Source organism: Sminthopsis crassicaudata, chromosome 1 (genome assembly GCF_048593235.1).
Source record: "Sminthopsis crassicaudata isolate SCR6 chromosome 1, ASM4859323v1, whole genome shotgun sequence".
Classification (NCBI taxonomy): Eukaryota; Metazoa; Chordata; class Mammalia; order Dasyuromorphia; family Dasyuridae; genus Sminthopsis; species Sminthopsis crassicaudata.
Window position 1 is genome coordinate 273865135 of NC_133617.1, and position 21169 is coordinate 273886303.

A 21169-nucleotide genomic window follows, 5' to 3' on the forward strand; every position below is an offset into this window, starting at 1 on the left:
TGCCATGTATTTTGAAAATAAAAAGCTATGATCAAAATAAAAAAGGTTCATTAACTAGAGTTTAGTGATTTTTTACTGTATAGAGATTTTTCTTGGGTTGTTATCTGATATGATAATTTTGTAATCTCTTGAAAGCTAAAGATTATGAGTATGTAAGCATCTATAATAAAGCAGGCCGTCTTAGATGACCACAATTATGAAACTAGAATGATTCTTTTTTTTTCTTTTTAAATTCTCCTCCCTCAGAAAAAAAAAAAAAAAGTATTATTATTATGTGCCATTTGGTGACTCTCTTACTTCACTTTAGAAAGAGAAACACACCAAACAGTGTTTATTGTACCCTGGCCACTCTAGGAAGGTCAACTATTCAGTCATTCAACAAGTAGTCACAGACCACTCATTTCATTACTAGGCAGTGCCTCATACTTGCTTTTGTTGGGGACAACTGTCAGCTTCTCTTTCCCTTCTCTTCCAGTCTGTCACTCTCCTTCCTGCCTCCTCCCTTCTTCAGCAGGCCAGGAATGTTGGTCTCTGTGATCCATCACCTGTCTAAATCCATCCCCTGTCACTGGCATATATGGACAAACCGGCCTGACAACATGTGATGAAGGGCTGCTAAAAACAGCCTCAGCCCCCACTCTGAACCAGCCTGGCTTGAAACAATGTCCTCTCGCCAAAGAAACCTAAAGGACACTTGAGCACATAACCCTTGGAATTCTGTCAAGGAAATCGGCTCTTAGATTTACCCCTCCATCCATTTGGATCACCCTTTCGCTGACACCGCATGCCCCAGGGCCGGCAAGGAAATGAGTACATCTCTAAATTACAAGTCTTTTTCCAAGGAACAGCAGACGATGGACACCCTGGAGAAGCAGCTTATCTGTCCCATCTGTTTGGAGATGTTCACAAAACCTGTGGTGATTCTTCCATGTCAGCACAACCTGTGTAGAAAGTGCGCCAGTGACATTTTCCAGGTAGGTTTGTTTGCTTCTTCAGGGAGGAGGGTATGTGAGGTAGAAGAAACAGCCCAGAAGTAAGCCCTTCCAGTGGAGGTGAGATCCTGCTGGGAATTTCACACAGCTGAATTTGTTCTGGGGCAGGAGAGCAAGTTTGTCCATTTTTGTTATTGTGTTTTCTGTTTTGTAACCCCCTTTGCCACTTCCTATGATGGAGTGCTGTTTCAAAGACCAAGAGCCAGCACCCCTTAGAAAGAAGGAAAATAAACCCATCTTTTAGAGGTTTAAGTGAATTATCTATCACGTAGAGCACCTCTTATTGGGGGAATTACCTAAGTGCTTTGAGCTGTTTTCGTATTTAGGCTTTTTGTTCTTTATGATAAAGTTGAGCTCCCCTTTGGGATTTTTGGATATGAATATCTTAGGTTGGGGAGCCCAAGCCCTCTGGCCAGTTTATAGTCCCACCCCCTCCCAAATCATATAACAGCTCTGCCTCTGTTCTGTGGTCCCTGGGACATAATAAGCACCAAATCAGCACTGTTTGACTTAATATTTGTAACCAAATTGACAAAGATTTAGGTAGAAATACGCATAGGTTTGTGATGTAAACTTAACTATCATTTGAACATAAGATTACTTCCTTGGAATGAAGTAGGGAAAGAAACTTTGATGCCAGGAATAATTCCATAGTTTGGATCAATATTGGCTCTTTTATATGTTAGAGGGTCCCTGAGGGACTATTATGTACTAGAACTTTAAGTTGAGGTTGTTTGAGCAATTTATAAAGTGGAAATTTAGGCTTGGGAGGACTGAAAAATTATCTGCGTCATTATTGAATTTTTTTTTTTTGTTGGGCAAGAACAGGCCTCAAACCCATACTTGCCAACGAGAGGAGGCACTACAGTGGCATCAGGTGGTCGATTCAGGTGCCCTTCCTGCAGGCATGAAGTGGTTCTGGACAGACATGGGGTATATGGACTTCAGAGGAATTTGCTGGTAGAGAACATCATTGACATATACAAGCAGGAGTCTACCAGGTAACAGTCCAATGCATCATTTCTTTTTATCCAAAGACTATTCTGTGGGTAGGCAGGAATATGATACAATGGACAGAACACTGGTCCTGGAATTAGGGAAATCTGAGTTCAAATACCGACCCCAGATATTTAGTAGATATGTAACTCTGGGTCAGATAATCTTCTATTTATCTCAGTTCCTCATTTGTAAAATGAAATCAAACTGGAGAATTAGATGGGAAACCCCTCTAGTATCTTTGTCAAGAAAACCTTGAGTCACAAAATCGTGCACAACTGAACAGCAATATCAACACTCCACATGTGAGTGCTTGCTGATAGGATACAGCCCTCTGCTTTACCAATTCAAAAATATATGTAATCGATGGCACAGACTGAAACTCTGGATTTACAAGCACCAAGATCAATTTCCAGAGTCTCAGAGAAATCTCTGTGGTCTTGTTTTGCCTTCAACAATGATAAGCCCTTGAATAATCAGGATTCGCCTCATGTTCAAGAACTAGTTTGTATGCAAATGCAAAATACATTGACTATAGGACAGGCATTGTTTAACCTGACCAAAAATCATAAAGCAGCAGACTCAAACCCAAGCCCATGACCTATCCTCTCCAATGGGCTAGTCCAGAAGGCCAGACTTCTTCCATTCTCATAGGATCGTTCTCATAGAACCTGTAGGTTGAGTCTCTTCCACAAGAATGAAGCACTTGGAATGGGATAAGTCATGCTTTTGCTCCTAGGCCCTGAGTGTCCACATGATTTTCAGTACCCATAAAGAGAAGAGTCCCAGTTTGATCCTCCACATTGTAACTGATTCTAGCTGTTCCTTAGATTTGTGTCTTGCTTGATATAAAAACCTCTCTGCTTAGTCTAGCAACGTGGTGTTGTCTAGAAACTTTTATTTCTATGAAGTCTGGCCCAAGAATGATGTCTTGTCTAGCAGATTCTCTTCTTTGTTCAGGAGACTTGGTCCCAGAATTCCTGTTAGTCCAGGAAGTCCTCAATTGCTCCATTCCTGAAACCCTTCCCCACTCTATCACTGCCTCTGTCTGCTGCCATGATTAGGACTGTGTGGTTCCCTACTTTCTTTTGGCTGGCTACACAATTCCCTAAAAGGACTTCCCTTTAAAGGAAATGGAACCTGTACATCCTTGATCAACTTTTTTCTAGCCATCCATACTTCTTTCCCTAGCCCTCTAGACTAATTTTTAAAGGCTTAAATGTGTGATTGCCTATGTCTTAATAAGTTGATCCTTAAAGTGCTCTTAATATAGCCAGGTAAATTGGAACATTTTCCAAGGGACATTATCAATGTGAGAACAAAATCCCCCTTAACCTTGATGAGGAGTTAACCTTGAAAAAGGATTATCACCTTACAAAGGAGTCACAAAAATAAATTTCTCAAAAATATTTTTCCATGTTAGTCTTATCTGGTGAGAGTGGGTACTTTTCTGAAAAGAATAAAGGAAGTTGGGGGCAGCTAGGTGGCGCAGTGGATAGAGCACCAGTCTTGAATTCAGGAGGACTCGAGTTCAAATCTGATCTCAGACACTTAACATTTCCTAGCTGTGTGACCCTAGGCAAGTCACTTAACCCCAGCCTCAAAAAAAAAAAAAAAAAAAAAAAAAGAATATGGGAAGTTAGTGAACATATAGAATCTTCATTATTTTTCTGAAAGTATTTCAGAGACTGTCTAACCTGAATAAAGATTCATACTATAACCTATTCAACAAGTGGCCATCCAGTCTTCTAATTATTTATTTTTAAATTTTCATTTAGTATTTCATTTTTCCCCAATGGCATGTAAATTTTTTTTTATCTTATTTTTAAAATTTTAAATTCCAAATCCCCTGTTTCCTGCCTTCCCCCCTCATTGAGAAGACAAGTAATTTGATTTAGGTTAATATATGTGTAGTTATGAAAAACATTTCCATATTAATCATGTTGCAAAAGAAAACAGACCAAAAAACCCCCAAGAAGAATATAAAGGTTTAAAAGTATGCTTTTACTGTATTCAGACTCCATCAATTTTATTCCTCTGAGTATAGATAGTATTTTTTCATAGATCTTAGCTAAGTCATTCACTGTTAATCAACTTACAATATTGTTACTGTTACAATGTTTCCCTGAGTCTACTCATTTCACTTTGCATCAGTTCATATAAGTCTTTCTGGGTTTTTCTGAAAACATCCTGCTCATCATTTCCTATAGCCCAGTAGTATTCTTCACAATCATATAGTATGGCTTATTCAGCCATTTCCCATTTGATGGGCATCCTCACAATTTTTAATTTTTTTGTCACCAGAAAAGAGCTGCTATAAATGTTTTTGTACATATGGTTCCATTTAGTCTTTTAGATGAAAGTAAAGAAGGAATAAAAGTCATTTTAATGGAACTTGCTTGTAAAAGACTTACCCCATGCATTAAGAAATTAAGTGACTTATCCAGGGTCACACAGCCTAAGACAGGACCTGAACAGATAATATGGCCAGGGGAGGCAAGGTTATTAATAATTAACTAGGCATTAATTACAACTTTGACATGTACTCGTGGGCCAATAAACATTTATTAAGCACTTGCTTTGTGTCAGGCCCTGTGTCAAGCATTGAGGGTACAACAAAAGACAAGATAGTCCCTCTCCCAAGGAGCTTATAATTTAATAGGACAAGACAGCACAGAAATGGGAGCTGAAAAGCAGGGGCTGACAGGAAGGTCCCTAGAGAAGGAGGCAAAGATGGTGAGGTCCAGAGCAGTATAGCTGGGTGGGAAATTAATCTGGTTCTGAAATTGTTTTGTTTTTGAAATTCTGGCCCCCTTTTGACCTGGCATTTAAGAGATCCATCCTTGGGGTTAGAAGAAGTCCTCATCTTTAATGCTTGCTAGTCCTTGGAATTTGACACTTAAAATGATAATATCAATTATCTGATTATTTACATGTTTAGGAAAAAGGTAAGAAATTCATGAGACTAAAACGCTAATGTGTAAGGGTGAGTTTCATCTTAGCTAAGCAGTTCCACTAGAAAATGCCAAGAAGAGCAATTTGGAGGAAAATTAATTGTGAAAGGGGAATGAAGGAACCTTTTACATTGAGGTGGGTGAATTATATATTTGTTTACTGAGTTCTTTTTATCATTTTGTTTTCAAAGAGTTGCCTTTGAGGTATCTTTATAGAGTAGCAAGAGCAAATACTACTCTTTATGCTGATGATTGATAATGAATGACTGTCATGAATTGCACAGAAGCAGGCTAACTCAACCAGCACACTCTGAGCCTTAGAATGGCACTGGTAGGGTCCTAGAATATACATAAATAATAAAGTTAGAGTTGGATGTCTAGTCCATCTCCTTCATTTTGAAGAAATAACAGAGCCTGGGAGACAAAGTTATGGCCCAAGGTCTTAACAGGTAAGTCACAGAAAAAGGATTATGCTAGGTTAGCACCATATAGGGCCTTCAAGGCTGGGTCAGTTCTGAATCCTCCAAATGTTCAGGTGCAAGCAGCACTTCCCAGGACATAATAATAGTTCCAAACTATGCCTAGAACTCTTCACAGGTTAGGAGCCAGTCCCAAATAAATCTATGGGTGGGCCTAGAGAATTATGGAACAGGCCAAGTGATCTTTTGGACTAGCATCATAGCACTTCAATAGCTAAGGACTTCCATCTCTCTGCCAACATGTAAGTGTAGCTAAGACTATTAGAATCTCCATCTTGGGGTCAAACTATCCTAGGCCATCACATTTGTACATTCCTACTTTATTTGTTTTATTTAAATATACCATCAAAAAATATTTACTAAGCATTTAATTCGAAGGAGGTGGTACTATTTGAATAGACAATGTCTGCTATTTTGACCTTTGGTGCCATATCACCAAGGTCAACTAAAAACATCCATAAGGGGAAAAGCTTTCATTGTACCTTCCTAAATTAAATTAAATAGGGCAAATTGCACATAAAAAAATATAGCCACTTGTATTTATTATGGTTTTTAGTAATACCTATCAAAATGCTGGAAATTTTGCAAAAAATGCATTGATGTAACATAGTAGAGACAGTGTCAGACTTTGGAGTGAGTCAGAAGAGAACTAGATTTGAATCTTCTTTTGGATAATTTGTTATTTGAGCAGAGAATAGTTAATGTTTCTGAAATTCAAGCTTCTTCATCTGTAAAATGAGGATAATGATAATAGTTGCTCCCTTCATGAGTATGTGGTGAAGTTCTACTGAAGTGATGTATGTAAAAGTACTTTATGAATGTTAGGATAGGAAAAGGAAAGAAAAGAAAATCCCAGAGGGTAGTTATTAATTACTGATTGAGCTTAACAGACAACTGTGGTTCAGAGGGAAAAGCACTGAATTTATTGCTGTGGGATCTCAATTGAATCTGATGCTGATATCTGGGTAAGTTTGATCAAATCACTTAAACTCTCTGAACCTCTATTTATTCATCTGAAACATGAGTGATCGATAGAGTACTAGCCCTGAAGTCAGGAAGACCTGAGTTTGAATCCAGACTCAAACTCACCCGTCTTAGCTGTGTGACCCTGGGCAAGTCACTTAACCCTAATTGCCTCAGCAAAAAAAAAAAAAAAAAAAAAAAAAAAAAAAAGGGTCATGATAAGGATCAAAAGACTTAGAGTAGGTAAATCTGTTTATAGACCTTCAAGCGATCTATTGTAAGCTATTGTCTAAATGTTAGCAGTTAGTATTAACACTGCATCTAGATCTTAAGACAGTAAAGCAAGGTATGAGAATTTATTAAGTACCTACTACATGTCAGGCATTGTGCTAAACACTTTACCAGCATTATTTCAACAACTTTGTGAGAGTATTTTCCCCATTTTACACATGGGGAAACTGAGGCATACAAAGGATAAATGACTTTCCCAGAGTCACACAGATAGCAAGTGTTGATTTGAATTCAGGTCTTCCTGAGTTCAGTCCCATTACTCTATCCACTGAACCTCTAGTTTCCCAAGTTCTTCCAAGTAAATGTTCTTTGGAGATCAATGGCTCACAGGAGCATTGCCTCATTTATTTGACCTTTCTCCAGTTTCAGTCATTTCCCTACCTTTAATAGTTACTTTGTTAGGAAGGGAAAAGAAAGGATCAGGAAGTAGATAAAGATAATAAGAATATGCTACTTTATGCTGTCGCCTAAAGGTGAATATGCCCTTCTCCCTTGGGTTTAATTTCAAAGTTATTTATGGGTAGTTCCATTCTTATATATACAAACTTTGGGTTGTGCTTTAATGTCCTTCTTGCTGCTTTTGCCTTTGCTTTTGCACAGCCAGTACTTCAAAAGACAAATGAAGACAATTCACAGAAAGTGTCATGCTTATCTCTAATTTGGGGAATCCCTTTTTGGGCCTTTGGTTTGTAAGTGCTTGACAAGCTTTTAATCAGGAAATTCTAAGCTTTTTTAGGTGTGTGTATTTATATTCCTGTAGTTTCATAAGGGAATCAGTAACAACAACAACAACAATAATAATAATGAGACTCAATAGGTCAGTGAATAAAGTGCCTGGCCTAGAGTCAGGAAGACCTGACACATTATGTGACCCTAGACAAGTCACTTATCCCTCATTTGCCTTAATCCTGTAGAGAAAGAAAAGGCAACCACTCCAGTAACTTTGTCTAAAAAATCCCATATAGGGTCACAAAAAGTTGGATATGATTGAATAATAACAAGCCATAGTAACAGTAATTAGTCTTCATTGGAATTCTGTGGTTACAAATATCACCTATTTGAGTTTCACAACATCTTCTGGAGAAGTAAGTAGTACTTCCATTTTATAGATGAGATAACTGAGACTCAAAGACTTAGCACTCCAAGGCTAAATCTGTATGTCAAAGAAAAGTTGCTCTTCTGTAGGAGCAGAAAGACTTCTTCACAGGAACCCCTTATACTAATGGAAATATGGATCCAGTTCAAACAAAAAGGAGAAGAGAAAATAATAGAAGAGAGAAGAGGAGAAAAAAAGAGAAGAGACAGGAGAGGAGAGAGATAAGAATAGAGAAGAGGATAAAAGAGAGAATAGAAGAAAGGCAAGAGATGAGAATAGAGGAGAGGAGAAATCCAGGAGAGTAATTATAGAAGTAATGCTCATTGATCCTTTTCCACTTGGGCTCCTAGTCTTTAGGTTATTACATTGTTTGTTGTCTTAATCAGGGAGTAGAGTCATAAAATGGAAATTCATTACCTACCATCTTACTCAGATACTTCCAAAGAGCCAAGAGGCAGCTAAGAGGCACATTGGATAGAATGCTAACACTAGAAGCAGCAAGACCTGAGTTCAAATACAGCTTAAGATTCTTAGTTATGTGATTCTGGGAAAGTCACTTCATCTCTGTTTACCTTAGTTTCCTCAATTGTACAATGGGACTAATATTAGCACCTAAATTCCAGGGTTATTGGGATGTTCAAATGAGATAATATTTGTAAAGCATTTAGCATAGTGCCTTACACATAGTAGTTGCTTAATAAATGCTTATTCCCTTCCACCCAAAGATCCACAATTTTGTTTGCAGCCATATTCCCCTCCATAACAGCATGTTGTAAGTCCTCCATTCTTTAATATATTCATCATTATCTGGTAGCCGATCTTCTGGTGATGAACCTCTCCGCACTTAGACGGACTAGTCATTTGATGACAAACACACAGTCATTAATAAGCCCTTCCTTTAAGCCTTTCCAGATTTGGAATTTGTGTTCTGTTGTTATGAGCTTGGAAGACCAAGGTCACTGCACCTTAATGAAATAACACAGTAAGACTAAAGTGTCTGTCTGCCAGCAATCTTGGGAAAACCTTTGTCTCTAAAATTGTTGGCTAAACTGAAGTCTGGGGGTGATAAGGATGATGGTGCTAATTGTCATTAATATGGCACTTAGCAATTTCCAAGACTTTTTACATAGGACCATAGATTATCTCATTGAATCCCTCACAACCTCCCGGTGAAGTACATGTTATTGTTATCCTCTCTTTACTGATAAAGAAATCAATCAAGATAGATTATTCCAGGGTGCTCAACTAAGAAAGTGCCTGAAAAGAGAAAAGGGTGAGGGTATTTCAAGTCAAGAGACTGGGGATCAGGAAAGGTTCCATTTTTATTAATGCAATAACTGTGATTCCAGAGAACTGAAGAGAAAAAGTAGGCTCCCCACCTCTTGCCACAGAGGTGATAGATTAAAAGACACACACTTTTGGACATGGGCAATAAAAGAACTGGCTTCATTTAACTATATGGGTTATGATAATTTTCTTTTGCCTTTTTTTTGGTTCATTGGGAGGAGGAAGTGAGAGGAAAAAAAGAATAAATAAAACTTTTAAAAATCCTTCTACTTAAGAAACAAGGAATCAAAACTCACAATGCTGACTTTGCAAAGCACTCTTAATTTTTAGTGCCTTCTCTCTGTAATTATTTTCCACTTATCCTGTGTATGACTTTTAAAATATATGTTTCTTTATTGTCTTTTGCCTCTTTTTGTATCCTCAGCACTTAGAACAGGGTTTACATATATTAGGAACTTAATAAATCTTTATTAATTTATTGACTTCTTTTTCTTAGCACTGACCACACTAAGGTAAGTAATTCTGGAAGGAAATCAGTGAATCTTGGGGAATGATTTGTGGGAAAGTGCTCTGTAACTATAAAAAGACTCTAGAATATTCCTAAATTTGGTAGTACAGGTAGATAGAGCACTGACTTTGGAAGTAGGAAGGCCTGAGTTCAAATTCTACTCCAGACACTTACACGTTATGATTTAGGGAAAGTTACTTATTCTCTAGTTTCCTCATGTTTATATTGGAGATAACCATAGCATCTATTATAATGCTCAAATGAGATAATATTTGTGTTTTTAAATATTTTAATAGTTTTTATTCACCAGAAATATGCATGAGTAATTTTACAACAATGACAATTGCCAAAACTTTTGTTCTAATTTTTCCTCTCCTTCCCCCCACCCCAGATGGCAGGTTGACCAATACATGTTAAATATTTTAAGTATAAGTTAAATACAATATATGTATACATGTCCAAACAGTTGTTTTGCTGTACAAAAAGAATCGGGCTTTGAAATAGTGTACATTTAGCCTGTGAAGGAAATAAAAAATGCAGGCAAACAAAATTTGAGGGACTGGAAATTCTATGTAGTGGTTCATAGTCATCTCCCAGAATTCTTTCTCTGGGTGTAGCTGGTTCAGTTCATTACTGCTCTATTGGAACTGATTTGGTTCATCTCATTGTTGAAAATGCCCATATCCATCAGAACTGATTATCATATAAGTATTGTTGTTGAAGTATATAATGATAGCCTCATCCTGTTCATTTCACTCAGCATCAGTTCATGTAAGTCTCTCCAGGTCTTTCTGAAATCGTCCTGTTGTTCATTTCTTAACAGAACAATAATATTCCATAATATTCATATACCATAATTTATTCAGCCATTCTCCAATTGATGGGTATCCATGTAGTTTCCAGTTTCTGGCCACCACAAAGAGGGCTGCCACAAACATTTTGGCACATACAGGTCTCTTTCCCTTCATTAAGATCTCTTTGGGATATAAGCCCAGTAGTAACACTGCTGGGTCAGAGGGTATACACAGTTTGATAACTTTTTGAGCATAGTTCCAAATTGCTCTCCAGAATGGCTGGATGTATTCACAATTCCACCAACAATGTATCAGTGTCCTTGTTTTCCCACATCCCCTCCAACATTCTGCATTATCTTTCCCTGTCATTCTAGTCAATCTGACAGGTGTGTAGTGGTAATATATTATATATATATATTAGTGATAATATATGAAAGAAAGAGATAATATCTGTAAAGCATTTGGCACCTAGTAGATACAATACTAATGACAGCTATTAGACAAGTCTAAGAAATATACAATGGGCTAACCTATCCTCATTGTCCCAATTAATCCCTGGCAGAGTGGAAATCGAGGGCATATTTATTTTCAATGTTTCTTTCACAGGCCAGAAAGAAAGTCGGAGCAGCCCATGTGTGAAGAGCATGAAGATGAACGAATCAACATTTACTGTCTGAACTGTGAAGTACCTACCTGCTCCATGTGCAAAGTCTTTGGGGCTCACAAAGACTGTCAGGTGGCTCCCCTTACGCATGTTTTCCAGAGGCAGAAAGTAAGTGAGAACATCCTTGGCTCCATCTCATCTCTACCCATTGTAACTTCACCTTGCACCTTCTACCGCCCAATAGTGCAGGTTAGGAGGACTGTGAAAGAAAGCAGGGTCAGGAAGCTGGGCAGGTATGGGATTTGCTACAGGCCAAGTTTCCTGGGGGGTGGTTGAAATAGCATGATGCTAGGAAGTTTCTAGGAACTAACTGCTTCACAGCTGGGAAAAGCCAGGCTTTCCTATAGGGCAGATGATGAGTAAAGGAAAAAAAAAAAAGAGGTATTTCTGCTCTCCTCCAAATGTGTCTCCTCCAAGTCATAAGTGAAAGATGCTTTCCCTTCTTCTTCAAGAAGGCTCTTTAATGTAGCAGAACAAAGACTTGGGTTCAGATTCTGTTTCTACTGCTTATTATCTGGGAATCTGGTTGACCTTTCAGGTTTTCGGTAGCCTGATCTCTAAAATGATGAGATGCTAGAAAAATGAATGAATGAAAAAGTACTAACTAAACAGTTGCTGTTTAGTCAATCACTGTGCTAAAATCTGGTGATACAAAGGGAAAAAATACAAGATACTTTCTTCTCTCCAGAACTTTAGATCATTCACATTTGGGAAAGACAATACATAGTATCAGCTATGGTGGTTATCCTTCATCCTTGAAGAAGACCAAAATGTTATCACTATGTTAGAGTCAAGTTACAGTGTGTCTGACTGTGGCTGATCAGACCCATACGAACTTAGAATGCCCTGCCACAGAGCATGGTCTCTATGAACACGTGGGCTGGCTTCTTTAGCTTTGCGTATCCCTCATGTGTCTTCTGAGCTAATTCAATTCTGCTTTGCTCATAAAGCACAGACCTTCTCTGAGGAGGGCACATCATGGAGGGCGGTCCTTTGTCTCCCATGTCATACAATCAACTCTCAAGTTCTTAAGAGATCTCAAGAGTAACCTTGTATAGCTTTTCCTGATCACTTTGTGAGTGCTTGCCTTACATGAGTTCTCCATAAAGTAGTCTTTTTGGTAAACATTCATTTGACATTTGAACAATGTGGCCAGCCCAATGGAGTTGTGCTCTCTGCAGTAGAACTGGAATGCTTGGAAGTGTAGTAAAGGCCCTCAGTGTCTAGTATCTTATCCCTCCAGGTGATCTTTAGAATCTCCCTAAGACAATTCAAATGGAAGCAATTTAGTTTCCTGACATGGCACAGGTAAACTGTCCAGGTTTCATAGGCAGACAATAGTTAGCTGTAGGGCAAATGGAAAGACCCAGAAGCCTGAAGCCTATGAAGTGAGCTCTTAGGTTGGGTGTGAAGCAGGTCAGATAACAGTCCCTAAAGGTCTAGAAGTGGCTCTGGCCCTCAGTCTTTCCTCATTGGGTATGAGGGCACAGTAGGCACCAGGTATGGGTCCAGGTGCTGGTTGCTATAGAACAATATGAGTTTCATATGAGACACTAAGTCCTAAACTTGCCTCTTTAATAAACTCAACAGGTCTTCTGTAATATAGAGCAGAGATGTCAAAGATGAAGCCTGCAGGAAACATTCCCTGAGACACCAGAAACATTAAAATGTAATTGGGAAATATATAATATGATAAAACATAATAGAAAGAACATATATAATCTCAGTATGCAGCACTCTAAACTGATATGCAGGCTTCAGAGATCCTTATGCACAATTTAGTGGCCACTGATTCTTATTTGGGTTTGATACCACTGGTTTAGAGTCTCAGTGAGTTGTCCAGAGCATTGAGAAGTTTAAGGATTTATTGGTTAGATTTGGTCATTTGCTCATGCATTTGCCCACAGATTGTCTATGGTCATTGACTCATATATGTGTCTGAGGCAAGTCTTTTTGACTCCAAGGTTGGCCAATAGGAATGTTGCCCCTTTCATGACTAATCATGGAATCATGGAATTTGGGGCTGGAGGGCTGAGACTCAAGTTTACCCAAGGCTTATCCAAGTTGGTGTGTACAAAAAAACAGTACTGGTTTTGGAGTCTGAAGACCTGGGGGACTCTTGGAAAAGCCATTTTGTCTTGGTGGGCCTCAGTTTCCTTATTTGTAAAATGAAGGTGTTGGATTAAGATGACCTCTGACATTCTCCTTAGCTTTAGATCTATGATTTTATCAATCCATTAATGGTAGAGACAAGACTAGAACCTGTGAATTCTGACCTGCTCTTGGGAATCCAGTCCTGAGAAATGGAGACACAACAAATGCTGTACAAATATAGCTAGTGCTAAAACTAGTGTTTTATTCTATCCCTGAAGCATGGCTTTCTTATATACCAGGTCAAAAAGGAAAACAATTTGAAAGGCAAAGCTATTTCAGAACCAGACTAACAGCACTACACAAACCTATTTCAGGAGTAACACCACAGTTTCAAATTGGTAATTTATGCCTAAATCATTATGAATGTTTTTGTTTTTTAAACAACTTTTTTTCCTGAGTTCTATTGCCCAACAACTGAACTAGGTAAATAATTCTAAGTCAGTATTTTTAGAATTGTAGATAAAGTTTAGTCAACAAGTATTTTTTGCCTACTATACGTCAAGAACTGCTAAGCACTGGGTAAACAAAGGCAAAACTCCTGCCCTCAAGGAATTTACAATCTAATAGAGAAAACAACATCAGGTAACTACCTACAGACAACCTACATGTAGGATAAGTAGGAAGTGATCAAAAAGAGGGAAGGCACTGGAAATAAGAAGTCTATGGAGAAGTTCCCTGCAAAAGGTGGGATTTCTAGCTGAGATTTAAAGGAAACCAAGAGGCAGAGATGAGCAGGGAGAGAATTTCAGGCCTGGGGAACAGCTAGGGAAAATACTTAGAGTTAGAAGATGGAGCATCATTTAGTCCAACCCTCTCATTTTATAGGGTAGGAGACTGAAAATCACTTGCTAAGAGTCACCCCAGCATCATGAAAAATGGAATTTAAGCTCATCCCAAATCTGGCCTTTTCTTCTGACTCCACCCCCAGGATTCTGCTATTGCATATTACCTCTCTAATGCAACTTTTCTGGGATTTATTGTCTCAGAGAGATACTTAGAACTCTGAGAAGTAACACAACTTGTATGGGTCAGAGGCAAGACTCACATTCAGGTCTTTGTGAGTCCATGTATTTGGCATTTATTCACTCTACCACACCTCACAGATATTTTCTATTCCCTTTCCTTTCTAAAAGTGTGACTTTTGTTAGCTTCACAATTGTATGTTGTACAGTGATCCCTTCCATGTCACCAGGGTTAGGAGTACAGTTGGAAAATCTGCATTAAAATTTTTGGCCCTTCCTTTGTACCACAGAAGTCTGAATTTTTTAGTTTTCTTTTATGGGGTTTTTATAATACCTTATTGTAAAATTTGGGTAAGTATTTGATCATAGGCTCTGTGTCATCTATTGGACTTTCTATATCATCTGTGGCTTCTGTAAAACTCCCCCCCCTCCCAGATTCTTATTTAATTTCTTATACTGACCTGTGAAAGTTGCAATTGCAAGATATTACTGTATAAAAATAACCCTCATTAGGATTTGATTTCCTCAGGAGCATGAATGCTCTTTACTCTCTTGTCTAGGGCTCCCTCCTTGTGATCAGGCAATCCCCACTGGTGATGTGACTGTCTAGAGTTGGACCATCAGTCAGAGAATGGTTAACTGGACCATGGGAAGATTTGGCCATATCCTTATTCATACTTTTCTCTTACCAACTGATCTCAATTGCAAAATATTTCTCAGTATGTTCTAACTAGACCACTGACTTCATGAGTAGGAATATAAAATAACCCTCTTTACTACTCACTCTACAAAAATGGTCTCATCCTGGAAGATTAAAAATGACTAGGCTATATGAGTATTATGAAAGACAGATTGCTTATAATTGAACAATAGAGAGATAGACTCCTGATTAAATTTCTTTTCTCCCTCCCTCCCTCTGTCTCTCCTGTCCTTCCTCTCTTCTTCTTTCCCTTCCTTTTCCCTCTCTCTCTCCCTCCTTCCTTCCTTCCTTCCTTCCTTCCTTCCTTCCTTCCTTCCTTCCTTCCTTCCTTCCTTCCTTCCTTCCTTCCTTCCTTCCTTCCTTCCTTCCTTCCTTCCTTCCTTCCTTCCTTCCTCTCTTCTTCCCTCCTCTCTTTGTTCCTTCCCTCCTTCTCTTCCTTCCTTCCCTCTTACTTTACCTCCCTCCTTCCTTCCTTCCTCCTTCCCTCCCTCCCTCCCTCCTTCCTTCCTTCCTTCCTTCCTTCCTTCCTTCCTTCCTTCCTTCCTTCCTTCCTTCCTTCCTTCCTTCCTTCCTTCCTTCCTTCCTTCCTTCCTTCCTTCCTTCCTTCCTTCCTTCCTTCTTCTCTCCCTCTCTTCCCTCCTTGGAGCAATTAGGTGATGAAATGGATAAAGCACTGAGGTTGGAATCAGGAAGACTCACCTTCATGAGTTAAAATCTGGTCTCAGTAACATTATGGTCCAATCACTTAACTGTGTTTGCCTCAGTTTCCTCATCTGTAAAAACGAATTGGAGAAAAAAAATGTCAAAACACTTTGGTATTTGCCAAGAAAACCCGAACTGGGGTTACCAGAGTCAAACACTACTGAACAACCCCTTCCTGATTTCCAGGCCTGTGCTCTATCCACCAGACCATCTAGCTACCTGCAGCAAATAGGAGGAGGAGCTATCCATCTTCAAGGAGCTCCTATGGAATCTTCTTCACTCTCCTTGGGGATAGAAAGCAAGCCATACTGATGCACTTGTGTGTGCATCTAACATCTCCATGCCTGGCTCCTGTTTCATGCCCCACCTGAACATCAAGCATGGGATAGGGGTCAGTGACATTATACTGGAATCAATCACTGTTGTCTCTCTCCTCAGACTGAACTCAGTGATGGTATTGCGGTCCTTGTGGGAAGCAATGACCGAGTCCAAGGAATAATCAGTCAGCTGGAAGAGACTTGCAGAACTGTAGAGGTAAGTCTTGAGACTCCCCACCTTTGTCCACAACCAGCATGGGAAACTCCCAAGGTGAGGGTGGCTGCTCAGCAATCCTGCTGGGAATCTGATGATGGACACTTTTCTCAAACCCCTTACCTCCATCTCCTTTTCCTCCTGCCACATCTCTGAAAGATGTGCTGAATGGGGAGAGAAGAAAGGATTAGTTAGCTCTCTGGGATAACTTGGAGAGGCAAAATTCCCCATGTTTCCTACAGTTATTGTTTGTGCTCAATATTCGGTGTTTCTTGGTCAGCCTAAACGGAGAAATTAGGTGGTAAGGAATAATTTTCAACAGAACACCACAGATCACTGAATTGAGGATACAAATAGTCAGGTGGAAAAAACACTGGATTTGGGATTCTAATTCTCAACTGTGATTTGTTAGGGTATGTCAAATAAGGTCTCATGTGCTTCAATTCCTTTTCTGTAAAATGGGATCATAATCTTTACACTGTCTACACCACAGAGTTATTGTAGGAAAGATTTTTGCAAACAGTAATGCACTAGACAAACATAAGCTATTATTATTATTATTATTATTATTATTATTATAGAAGATGGTACTCTTCTTATTTAGTGGAGCTGAGGTAGAAATAGTCCTGGGACAAGTTATTATGTTGCTATTATTCTTTTATATTTATTTATTCTGCATTTTATTGCCCAGGTTGATAAAATGACTTTTTGTGGTTGAAAAATGTATTAAGATGTAAATGCATCTTCATTGAGAGCATATTCAGTATAATTCTAGTAGCAAATAGGATGATGGGGATGTTATGTGCCTCTTTATGTTCCCACATGATTTTGATTTCTTCTTTGAGGTCTGTTTATGTATTTTAAAGGCTTTTCCATCCATTCTGGTTAAAGGCTACATTTTATATATGTACATATGTTAAAATAAAAAAAAATTATGCATCAATGTTATATTCATGCAATTTTGGACATTTTAAAATGCTCCAGTTCCAGTATAGTTTATTGTGTTGAATTTGCAAGATATTTGATATTTGTAATTATAACATGGGGCTTTGACATCTCAGTCTATGAAAGAGAGTGAATTTCTAATGCATAATTCTAACCATCAGATCATGAGTTCATATTTTAGTAGATACTTGGTTAGGCATGAAATTTTTCCCACCTGTAGTTATGTGCTGTGAAGTTTTGGCTTCTATAAACAAACCTCACTCCTCTTTCTCCTTTTCTTCCTCCTCCTCCTATTCCCCTTCCTTCTCTTCTCCACTACTTCCTTCTCTTCTCCCTCTTCCTTCTCCCATTCTTCTTCTCTCTTCTCCTCTTTCTAGCTCCCACCTTTCTATCTCATTTCCTCTCTTTCTCTCTTCTACTCTCTCTCCCTCTCCCCTCTCCTTTCTTTCTCTCCTTCCCTCTCTCTTCCTCTTTGTCTCCTTCATCTCTGATAATGAGAACTCCAGAAAATTAAAACTGAAAATTTTAATTGCATTTAAAGATTAATAATTAATGCTTTACAAAAATCACTTCATATATACTCTGCGTCTGAATAATTCATATGGAGATGAGAAGAGGAAACATTCTTCTCCTTTCTTTACTTCTCCCTTTCTTTTCCCCTCTCCCTTTCCCTTTCTTCTTCCTCATTATCTTTTGGTAATCAGGATTCCAGAATTTTCATTAATTAAGATTGAATGCATAGTCAATGGGCTCACTGAGAGCATAGTCAATATAATTCTAGGATATAGGAATGTTATGTGCCTCATTATATTCCTACATGATTTTGACTTCTTCTTTGAGGTCTGTTTATGCATTTTGAAGGCTCTTCCATTCCATTAAAAGATTTTAAAAGTTAGAATTAATAGTTTTCAGAATCACTGATATTTGAAAGTGTGTAATATAAGCCTAAGCAATATACTCTTATCCTGGACAATTTGACTATGGAAAAGAAGAGGGGAAATTCTGTTTGACTCTGCCTACAAAAGATATGCTCCTGGGCTGACTGTTTTGCTCACATTTCTAGAAGCTCTTAGTAAAAGAATACTTGGAAAGTTCATTGCTTTTTAGAACCAATTGTAAATTATGTTATCATTTGGATACATGAAGGGAAGATTGTAGGGGACTGGAGCACACTGAAAAGAATGTTGAATTTCAGAGGTTGAATCTGGAATCAGAAACCCTCACTTCAAATTCCAGACCTACCATTTACCTATATGGTCTTGAACAAATCACCTAACCTCTCCAAGTCTCAGTTTTTTCATCTGTACAATGAGTTTGAAGTAGATGCAGTGCTGTGTTTGGAGCCAACTCTTGCAGGCTCCCAAGAGGCAATCATTAAAATTTCAGTATGAGCATTTATACCTTGGAAATCTGTAAACACTATAAATCAGATCTTGATTTATTGTTTTGTTGATTGTCTGGATTTTAAAAGTGATGGAGAAAATGTTAACAATGCACATTAAACTTAAAAATGTGTCCTGAATCCTTTTCTCTTTCTCTTTTTTTCGAGATAGTTGTTAATCATTTCTCAGCACATGCCTGACTAGGTAGCTTTTAAGGTCCTATCCAACTTGAACCTGCATTGTATAAATGTAAAAATATAGAATTTAAAAATAAATTTTATAATAGATATTTTTGCCTTAATCCTGTTTTAGAGAACAGGATCAGGGCCAAAGTATTAAAATCAAAGGCTATTGATCAAAAGCTCTAAGTTGGGAGATCTGAGGCCATCTAGTCCAATTCCCTTACTTTTTAAAATAAGAAAACTCAAACCCAGGCAATTTTAATGAGTTGCCTGAGTTTTGATTCTTAAATTGATTGAATTACTACTTGGGTTACAAACATTTTATTTCATTGTTCATACATCATGGAGAATTAATCCTTTCAGTTGCCTCCATTCCTGTTCTTGTAGTGATCGAAAGCCAACTGGGATTCAAATAATCTCCTTACTTACTTGAATGAAGACCAAATGGAAATTTGTAAATTTTGTACAAAGCTAGAAGAAAAGTCTCAAGATCTATAGCAGACTCCAGAGCACAGGAAATATGAGTTGGCACTATAGTAATGTAATTTAAATATAAATATAATGTTGGGAGAATGTAAATTTCCTAGGGATTAGGGGCTGTCTCTTTTTTTGCATTTATATTTCTAGTGTCAGCACTGTCTGATACATAGTTCAGTCATTTTTCAGTCACATCTAACTTTGTGACCTCATTTGGCATTTTCTTGGCAAAGGTACTGGAGTAGTTTACCATTTCCTTCTCTAGTTTATTTTACAGATGCAGAACTAAGGAAACAGGGTGAAGTGCCTTGCCCAGAGTCACACAGCTTGTGAGTGGCTGAGGTCAAATTTAGTTTTAAAATGTAATTTATTTTGTTAAATATTTCTTAATACTATAAGCAAATTGGGAGAGCAGGGAATAGTTTACCTGTTAGATCTATTGAGAAGGGAAGACTTTGTAATCAGACAGAAGATAAAGAACATTATGAAATGCAAAATGGATAATTTTTATTCCATCAAATGAAAAAGGTAATGTACAAACAAAACCAATGTAACCAAGGTTAGAAAGGAAACAGAAAGCTGAGAAATAATTTTTATAGGCAGTATTTCTGATAAAAGCTTCATTTCTAAAATATATAGAGAATTGAGTCAAACTTATAAAAATACAAGTCATTTCCCAACTGATAAATGGCCAGAGTATATGAACAGGAAGTTTTCAGGTGAAGAAATTAAAGTTATCTATAGTCATATGAAAATATGCTCTAAATCACTATTGATTAGAAAGATGAAAATTGAAACAATTCTGAGGTATATCTGAGGTACATTCTTACATCTATTAGATCTACTAATATGACAGGAAAAGCAAAATGATAAGTGTTGGAGAGGATGTGAGAAAACTGGGACACGAATGCATTATTGGTAGAATTGTGAACTGATGCAACTATTCTGGAGAGTAATTTGGAACTCTGCCCAAAGGCTATAAAACTGTATATACCCTTTGATCCAGCAATACCACTACTGGCTCTGCATCCTAAAGAGATCACAAAAAAGGAAAAAGGACCGACACATACAAAAATATTTATACAGTCTCTTTGGCAAATCAAAGGGATGTCCATCATCCCCTTCTGGGAATGGCTGAATAAATTATAGTATATGAATATTATGGAATAGTATTGTTCTATAAAAAATGAACATGAACTTTTGCTGAGTGAAGTGAGCAGAACCAGAAGAACATTGCACACAGTAAAGCAACATTGTGCCCTTTCATAGACTTTGCTTTTCTCAGCAATACAATGATCTAAGACAATTCCAAAAGACTGATAATGGAAAATGCTATCCATATTCAGAGAAAAAGCTATGGAGTCTGAATGCAGATTGAAGAATACTATTTTCAGGTTTTTTTGCCTTATCTTTCTTATAGTTTTTCCCTTTTGTTCTGATTCTTTTTTCACAATATGACTAATGTGGAAATATATTTAATAGGAGTACATATATATAACTTCTATCAGATTGTTTACCATATTAGGGAGTGAAGGAGAGAAAAATGAAAATTAAAATCTTATAAAATTAATATTGAAAGCTATTTTTACATGTAATTAGAAAAAATAAAATACTAATAAGTGGAATTTTTTAAAAAAGAAAGTATAATTAAAAATTAAATGAATATTTCCCAATTATAATTTAATCTGGTTTGGGCTACACTGAGGAATGTTAGGGGTTGCATATGGCCATTTGTTTGATGCCTTTGGTTTAGCATTTTGACTGCCTTGCCTCTATAAAAGATTTATAGAAGAAAATATAAAAGAATTTTATAAGATGGGAAGGCATGGAGGGATTTTAAAAAGCTATCACTAATGGATAAATCGCAGATCCAAATATGGAAAAACATGAGAAGGTCTAGAGGAGAATAATCAAAATAGTGAAATTTGGGAAAATATAGCCTTTTTAGAAAAGGATAAGAAAATTGACTTGTTAGGTCAAAAATAAGAGGAAGACTGAGGGGAGCTGGGGAAAAAAGATAGTTTTCTAACTAATTAAAAAAACATCATAAGAGGGATAGAGAACAGTTATTTTCTGTTCCAGGGAAGAACAAGTTTGAGTTTTGTTCAGG

General features: G+C 37.6%; 1 protein-coding gene across 2 annotated transcripts in view; it reads left to right on the top strand.

The window, feature by feature from the left end:
• The first annotated feature begins 644 nt into the window (after nucleotides 1-644).
• The window catches only part of TRIM55 (tripartite motif containing 55), a 67106-nt gene continuing 46581 nt past the window's right edge, over nucleotides 645-21169 (top strand). Inside the window, exons 1-4 of one of the 2 annotated variants that reach the window (XM_074278798.1) lie at nucleotides 645-974; nucleotides 1821-1993; nucleotides 10967-11132; nucleotides 15981-16076. In XM_074278798.1, coding sequence (XP_074134899.1) covers nucleotides 807-974; nucleotides 1821-1993; nucleotides 10967-11132; nucleotides 15981-16076 — 603 coding nt within the window. In that variant the 5' untranslated portion in view covers nucleotides 645-806. The remainder of the gene's footprint in view (nucleotides 975-1820; nucleotides 1994-10966; nucleotides 11133-15980; nucleotides 16077-21169) is intronic. The other variant, XM_074278797.1, reaches the window with a different exon arrangement.